The following is a 7735-nucleotide window of genomic DNA, read 5'->3' as shown; positions in this document are numbered from 1 at the left end:
TAGCACTGGGATTATGGTCAAGATTATCCACAGCAGCTGTTGTGAATATGTTGCCCATCAGCATTGGTGGACAGACAACTTGCTCCATATGAAAGCGTTGGCACACACTGTTTCCTAACTCCGCTGAAAGGCACAACACACGGTCATAAGGTTGAACAGCCTGTTCACCAGATCTCTCTTGCGTGTTTGTGCATGTAGCATTAGCCCAATATAGATAGGAAGTGGTGTTTCTTGCGTATAACTGTGTCGTACAGTTGAAGTGGTGTCAGCCTGTTTACGTATGTGCTTAACACTGTTATATTTTAGAATCTGGGCAATGGAAAGTGCTGCTGGTGTGGAACTATCACGACTTTGGTCCTTGATGCTTGGACCTTCCAACACCATACTTACTAGTGAAAGAAGCAAGTGTGGCACAGACTTTTCCTGACAGTTATCTTCAAATGACCCAGTGAAGGGTGTAGGGTCAAACATGTTTCGGCGTACAATTTGTGCAGGACGTGCAAGATGAACAGCATCACTGTCACTGTCCTGCTCACAGGCTTTGTCAAATGCAGCACCAATATCTTTATCAAATACAAGCGTTACATCTCTTCCCTTACTTTGAGCTCGCATATCTGGAAAATGAGCAAGAAGTCTTTGCTTTAATCGGGTTGTATGCATTCTTTTGTCACTCATGACTCCAAGCTGTTGCATTCTAGACATGTAGAGTTGTGCCAAATCAGAGAGTTTAAAAACTGGCACGGTGCTTGCTTCCAAGCAGACTTCTTCAATATACGTCACAAGCTCAGCAAATACATTTCCTGATATTTCATCATCTTTACTAGCAGTTTGTTTTTGTACAGTCTGTGCCTTCCTTGCATGGTTGTAAAGAGCCAACAAGCACTTAGTGTGGTACTTAGCTTCCGAAGCTACCATATCACACAAGCTCAGTTTGGCCAAGAGCACACTGTCTCCAGTAAGTTCAGCACTTCTACGCACACGGTGGTCCACCTGAAGTGTTGTCACCTCATGTAGACTATCACTACCAGCTTTCTGACTACAAAAAAAACACAGTCCCTCACTAAACTTAAGTGAAGACTGCGATCTACTACTCTTGTGTGGAGTATCATCTCTTTCAGGGCTTTGATGCTCCCTCTTCCCTGCCCTTTGCAACATTTGGTTGTTGTAGAGGAGCCTACATGACTTATGCCACTTAGCCTTATTGGTAACCATAGCTACTTCAATACCTTGCCTTCATTTAGTCTAACTGCAAGGTCATTGGTAACTTTCCAAACTCATTAAATTTTATCAAATTTTCAGCAAGTGATTGATATCCCTTACCAATGTCTCTTCTTTTTGAATGCAAAGGAGAAGTAAGGGGCTCTGCTGTCACTTCCTGGCATATAATACAAAGTTCTCAGTTTGTATTAGCTGGCTGTTGAGTCTCCCAAGTGTCGATAAGTTTAAACTTCTTGGAGGATGACATGGCTGTACTGATAAAGCCAAACTAGGTCCAATGAAACAAAAACTGGCCTAATATAAAAAATGGTGTAATGCATTGTATTAAATACATAAAAATAACATGCACACAAACCTTTCTTGGACTGCTAACTTTAGAACATTCGCTAAAAAAACTAAACCAGAAAGTACTGAACTTCAGAGTGCTTCAATTAGAATAGATGCCATGTGCTCTGTGTGCACATGCTCAATTCATGTTTTCTTGTTATTGTGTAGTTGTTTTCTTGTCCACTTGTTCACTGTTGTCTTTAAAAAAATGGAAGACTGATGCTGATTTAACTAAATAATATGCATTATGGCATCCATATTATAAATTGTTGCTACGGCTACCACGAGCAAAACTGCAAGCGCCTCCATATCCAAAAATGTTCGTTAGGAGTTAGTCTACATGTTTACCAATTTTGGTGCTTTTATCAAAAAGTCCACAATAGGTTTGATATGTTGGACTATGCTGCTGTACTATATTCCTTTACATAGCAAGCAATTGTGTCGCCAATATTAACTGGTCCTAAACTAGATGGCATATTTGCTGATTGCATTACTGTTGGAACTAAAACTGTTGCTCTTCTTCTAGTGGATGTTACTGATGCAGCTCTTCTTCTAGTGGATGTTACTGATGGAGTTGCTGATGGTGGAACTGAAGTTGTTCTTGTTTCTCTAGATTTTCTTCTGGAGGATTTGCTTGCTTGTTGTCGTTTTGGATGCTTCACAACTATCTGGATTAGAATACCAATTAAAGATAATAACTTAGATTCAGATTTTATTAAAAAATTGTATACACAAACTCAGAGGAGGATGGGCACGTGAACATCAGCACGTAGTATTGAACGTATAAACAACCTTCAGAGGAGCTTAAACAAGTTTCAATCAATGGCATACCTCAACTGTGGAATATTCAGTTGGTGAGTCCCTTTCATCCCACCACTCTAAGAGTGTAAGTCGCTCTTGAAATCTCAGGCGATTGTGTGGATCATCTTTCTTATCACCTCAATCATTGTCGTAACACTTGGAAATATGCAATTAAAGGCAATAATTTTAGTGGCGCCTAAAGGATGTCCATCCTTCTCTGATGCAAACCTTAAAGGAAGGATGCAATTACATTTCTAGCATACAAACAGGGTCACAGAGGTTTTACAACAATGCCAAAAATGGTTGATGATATTGCCACTCCACTGCAACAACTTGTTCATGTTCTTCACTTTACCAGCCTATAGCCGTATAGTGTTCGCATTACACAGATCACAAATAAACAGACTATTACTTTGGCCAAAGCTTTTCTTATTTTCTTTGACTTGTGCCAGATGTCCAAGGAATGGAATATGTCTGGATGTTTTGTAGCTAGAAATGAATATCAGTGTATATACAAATACCTGTGAATGATATAGGCTTACCCATTTCCCTATGAATGGAGGTTGAAGCATCAGTGATGATTTCCTTGCAAGAGATATGCATCTGTAGAAACTGTAGAGACCTAACAAAAGCTTCTTTCTCCATGTTTGGAGACTGTAAGGCTACTTCTCTCTTGTCAACTGTTTCGGTGTGCAGTATGTTGCCAGTGTCAATGTCCATCAATGAATAAGTGCAGTATTTTGCACTCTTTCCTGGTGAATCACACCTGCCATCCCCAGATAAGATGATATCCTTATTCTTTACCTGGTCCAGTAGCTTGCTCTGTGCAAATACAATAGATGTTTTGTGTACTTACAGTAAGGTATAAATTATGATGTATACAATATTCTTACTTGCTCTCGTTTATAAAACGTATCAACAGCAGGACAAATGATGTTACGTTGATAGCCATGGAATGTGGTTACTCCAACAATATGTAGCCCATAAAAGCGAGCAAAAATCATAATTTTGCGGAAGTTGTTGCCAGAGAGAACCAAAGAAGAAGCAAAATTCAAATTATCCAGATAGAGCCGTCCACCTGCCTTGCTAGCCACAACATCAGAAGATTCCCAGGTGAAATGATGGCCCTTAGTGCAGACGCCGAAAACTTTCACACAACAGCCATGAACTTTGTAGTCAACTTCCCGCCTAGCTCTGCAACCGTCTACTTGACAAATTTGTCCCACCAATTGCAGTAGTTTATGCAATGAACAAACAATTTTGGGACAGACATGGCCTGTTCACAGTAAATAATAAAAAACACACAAAATATTATAACATGCACATGTATCGTAGTTATATTGCATACTTGGAGATGTTATTTCAGGTTCTTCCGCATCGTTGGCAGCACTACTCTGGTTTTCTGCTGATTCAGGAGCATCCAATGTCACATCCTCAACTTGGCTTTCAAAGTATTCGTCCAGTGCATCCAGAGTTTCATCTTCTGGGTCTTCTGCAACATTGTCATCAAATGCCTCAAGTGTAGTGTCTCCGTCACATTCACTGTAAAGTTGTAACATTTTAAAACCCATAAAATAGGAACTACCTGGAAGTATCGGTGTGGTTATCATCATTTAGTAGTAATGATGCGGTCAATAGTCTACAAGCATACAGAGATACATATGATTGTTTGTGCACAATCAGATCTTACTCGCGTTCAGCCTCTGCTGTCAATTCAATGCCATCTAGTTCCATCACAGGAATGTCCAAGTCACATGCATTATCTACCAATGAATAAATACAACTTATATTCAGTTAGCACAAAGAGGTTAGAATGTTAAAAGAAATTACATAGAGAGAACATGTATATTGTGCACACAGAGAAAAGGCAAATACATCTATATAAATAACAAAACCTATACTAGACTAAACTAGGGCTCAAACGATTAGTGGTTTTTACTATTCGAATATTCTCTGATCATAACTACCGAATATTCGAATATTCTTTTGACATTGGTATGTATGAGACATCATAATAAACCTGTTATATATAGGCTATCTGATCTCCACAGTATACTTCTTTGATACAGTAGAGAATTAGAATTTTTATGTACTGTGCACACTGATGCCATACAATTCATTATGAACGAATGTTCGATTATCCAAACTCGTATTTGACTATTCGAATATTCTCCGAATATTTGAAGTCGACTATTCGTTTGAGCCCTAGACTAAACAGTAAAACTTTTCTTCCTTGGAATTTACTGTTCTGTACAGTTAATAATTTACACAACACTCCTGCTCCATACACTGTAACTTACCATTTACTCTACGCTCCTCAACACTGTGCCCTGCAATAGAATGGGTACCCATCTCCAGTGCTCCATCAACATTTTCTGTTGCACTCAATGTTTCATCCAAATCCGATGACCTGTAATGTGGAAATAAGAACTACAGCTTTTATTTGTACGGTGTACTTCACACTGCATTCAAAAGCAAGCATGGGTGTAATGTAACAAAGAACCCAAAAGTGCATATTTGTGTAAGAGACCTTTGTATGCTTTGAAAAAAATTTCACTAAATAAAATTTGTGTGCACTATTTTTGTCAGTGAGATTATCATTTTCTATATGGCTCACAAATAACACAAACATCTAATTCACATAATTATTTCAAGATTTGCTGGTATGGCAATTTTTCTCCGCTCTGTACACAAAATCTCTTACCAGGTGTCCATTTCTGTTACTACTTCATTGCCATACGTCAGCTGATGAGATACTGTGCCCATTGGTTGGAATTCACTGTATAAAGCATCATACATCTACTACAAAATTAGATTACTCACAGATTCATACAACTTCTGCGTCTGCTAGCAATCGGCGTAGATGTTATTAATGGATTTACACTATTTAGCATGATTCGTAACTACTGAAGAACATTTCTTTACTCACCCATCCAAAATCTGAAATCTTGTGTTGTCAGTCCCAGAGGGCATTTGCACCCCTGAAAAGAATTGTTGGCTCTTTACAAGGTTCACAAGGCTACCCAACAGCACAGCTTACCTATTGGATTGCTCGAGCTGGACATTGAGCTCCCTGATGGTGATTGCATTGCAGTAGCATCGGTGTTCGAGCTGCTTTAAACAAAGAGAGGACAGTAAGTAGCTATGGGTTAATACACCACGTCCTTATCAAACATGATTTATCTCCTTCGAGGCATTGTTTTGTTTTAGCAACTCGCCTTAAAACTTACCTCTCAATAGTACACAAGCGCTCATGGCGCTGTATTAAGTGCAGGACTACAGCATCATCGCTCCCGAGTCTATCGTGAGTCTTGACAACTCTCAATTTCTCCAGTGTTTCCTCCGTAATGTAAATTCTTTTGTTTGCAGTGAACCACGAGCCAGCAAACTTTCTTGGTCTTCCTACTGTCCTTCGATAAACGAAACCAGAGGCGAAGGTAGTTGGTGTGCGGTCTTCCATCTCACACTTCCCGCATACGCGCTGCCATTTGCAAAAACGTGATGCAACCGCGTGTACACGTAATAAACTAGGCTAATATATTACGCAAGATCTTAAACGGCTTCGACATAAACAATACCGGCGAACTACCCCTTTAAGTGGTTCATTATATAATGCATCACAGTTATTATTGGTGCAGTGTCCAGGTTTTGCTACACAGGGCTGGTGTAAGTACTATGGCCACTACGGCAGTGGCCGTAGAAGGTTTTGTTGGCGTCAAAATATAGATTGATATACTTTAGTAGATCAGTTGGTTAAATACTCTAATAGAACAGTCATCGCATTTAGATTAAACTGTGACTTTGGTGGCCTGACCAGTAAATTATGTACAGCTTCCACCAGCCCTGCTCTGTGAAGGCGACCCTATGAAGCTAAAGGTACAACTGTGTGTTACAATTATACCTGTTAAAAGTTCAACTGTATTTTAGATAAAGTGGTCAAATGTTCTACAGCATGTACAAAATGTACATGAATGGAACACTGGAATGTGTGATCATGAACCACTGGTAGGACCGTCCACTGATCCTGATGGGAAGGAGCTGCAGTACTTTAGTCGATACGAGCCAGCCTTCAAGGGGTTACAAAAGCTGGTTATGGATCAGCAGTGGCTAAAATCGATGAAGTACTACGTAAAATTTCGGTCAGTTGTATTATCATTTTGTCTGTAATACAGTGCTGGTTCTTTTTTTTTATAGGCACACAGGTAGATTGGAGTCGTTTCACAATGTTGTATTAGCGTATGCACCTAAACGATCAGCATTCCAGTAAGGGTTTTTGTTACACTACTTTGTGGTCTCTCTAATAAGACTGTTTTATTTTAGTGACTGAAATTTTGGGTGGCTCAAATATTTTGTGGGACCTCATGTCCAACACTGCGGACTGGAAGAACTCCTCCCTGGTTATGCAGACCTTCTTCCTGCAACAAATGTTCTCTGTCTCCAGTGGCATGTGTCTGTATCGTCCACATACACACCAAGGGAGGTTGCTGTTGCTTCCTTCATTGCATCCTTGGTCTTCATCATGAATGATGGCCTTCAATAAATCAATGCCCCCATGATTTGTGAATGTTTTCTTCAGTGTATCTCTGCACATAGAAACATCCAATGTCTGCAAGAACTCCTATGCACAACAAATACATGCTGTACACTTTATACAAAAAAAAAATTTATGTTACCTCTAATTGCTGTGCTCTCCTTTCCCTCACAGTAGACACAACTGCCACACCCTCCGGCTCATCTGATGGCTGTATAGAACAAAGAACACAATTTACAAGCACGCTCTAAGAGCCTGTAATGTCCCTCACAGCTGCCACACCCTCCGGCTCATCTGATGGCTGTATAGAACAAAGAACACAATTTACAAGCACGCTCTAAGAGCCTGTAATGTTTACCTTATTCTTGCATGCACTCTTCCTTGTGCCACAAGTGCAGCTACTGCTGCAGTGCACGCCAGCCGCTTTGCAAGGGCAACTCTTCTTACACTGGCACATGTTATTACACGAACAGCGAATTTCCCCTTCCTAAAATTTTAATACTGAATAAAGCTTTGCGCATACTTGTTAGGCTACGTGCTTTACCTCCTCTTCGCTCTCTGTGTTGGTATCGGTGCTGCTGCTGCTGTCCCTACTCTCCCATTCGCTTGTCGCCATTTTTTTACGCGGGATCTCCGAGTAACCTACGGAAAATTTAATTTACAGTTACATTACATCATGAAAATAAACAGCTTCGTAAACAATAACAAATGCCGGCGAACTACCCCTTTAAGGTGGCGCTGAACCAACAAAGAGCAGCCATACAAAGTTAATTAGATAGCATGTTTGTGGTCATGCACGAACAAATGCGGAATTCAAATGCGAAGTACCTCAAAAGGCTAAGGAAACTAACTCTATCA

General features: G+C 40.0%; 2 protein-coding genes across 2 annotated transcripts; both read right to left on the bottom strand.

Annotated features, from left to right (window-relative positions):
• Positions 1-1943: 1943 nt before the first annotated feature.
• On the bottom strand, positions 1944-5806 carry LOC136245964 (uncharacterized). The gene is made up of 13 exons (XM_066037415.1): positions 5577-5806; positions 5276-5365; positions 5170-5229; positions 5051-5125; positions 4647-4756; positions 4037-4109; positions 3932-3985; positions 3695-3888; positions 3240-3622; positions 2889-3168; positions 2759-2835; positions 2622-2705; positions 1944-2213 (listed from the first exon to the last, which is right to left on the bottom strand). Exons 1-13 carry the CDS (start codon positions 5804-5806, stop codon positions 1944-1946), a joined length of 1980 nt encoding a protein of 659 aa, XP_065893487.1.
• Positions 5807-6643: 837 nt separating this feature from the next.
• On the bottom strand, positions 6644-7514 carry LOC136245963 (uncharacterized). The gene is made up of 4 exons (XM_066037414.1): positions 7422-7514; positions 7236-7364; positions 7020-7088; positions 6644-6964 (listed from the first exon to the last, which is right to left on the bottom strand). The coding sequence occupies exons 1-4, from the start codon at positions 7491-7493 to the stop codon at positions 6644-6646; spliced, it is 591 nt and encodes a 196-aa protein (XP_065893486.1). The 5' UTR covers positions 7494-7514.
• Between the last annotated feature and the right edge of the window lie 221 nt (positions 7515-7735).

Source organism: Dysidea avara, chromosome 15, assembly GCF_963678975.1.
Source record: "Dysidea avara chromosome 15, odDysAvar1.4, whole genome shotgun sequence".
Classification (NCBI taxonomy): Eukaryota; Metazoa; Porifera; class Demospongiae; order Dictyoceratida; family Dysideidae; genus Dysidea; species Dysidea avara.
Note: the sequence above shows the minus strand (reverse complement) of the source record. Positions and strands in the feature narration are given on the sequence as shown.

Excerpts from the sequence above, each read along its gene's own strand:
- LOC136245963 (XM_066037414.1), bottom strand. The coding sequence starts at position 7,493 with ATGGCGACAAGCGAATGGGAGAGTAGGGACAGCAGCAGCAGCACCGAT. Across the intron at positions 7,365-7,421 it reads ACACAGAGAGCGAAGAGGAG|GAAGGGGAAATTCGCTGTTC; the intron begins GTAAAGCACGTA and ends TTAAAATTTTAG. Across the intron at positions 6,965-7,019 it reads GGAGAGCACAGCAATTAGAG|GAGTTCTTGCAGACATTGGA; the intron begins GTAACATAAATT and ends TGTTGTGCATAG.
- LOC136245964 (XM_066037415.1), bottom strand. The coding sequence starts at position 5,806 with ATGGAAGACCGCACACCAACTACCTTCGCCTCTGGTTTCGTTTATCGA. Across the intron at positions 5,230-5,275 it reads AGATTTCAGATTTTGGATGG|TGTAAATCCATTAATAACAT; the intron begins GTGAGTAAAGAA and ends CATGCTAAATAG. Across the intron at positions 3,889-3,931 it reads AACCACACCGATACTTCCAG|TGAATGTGACGGAGACACTA; the intron begins GTAGTTCCTATT and ends ACAACTTTACAG.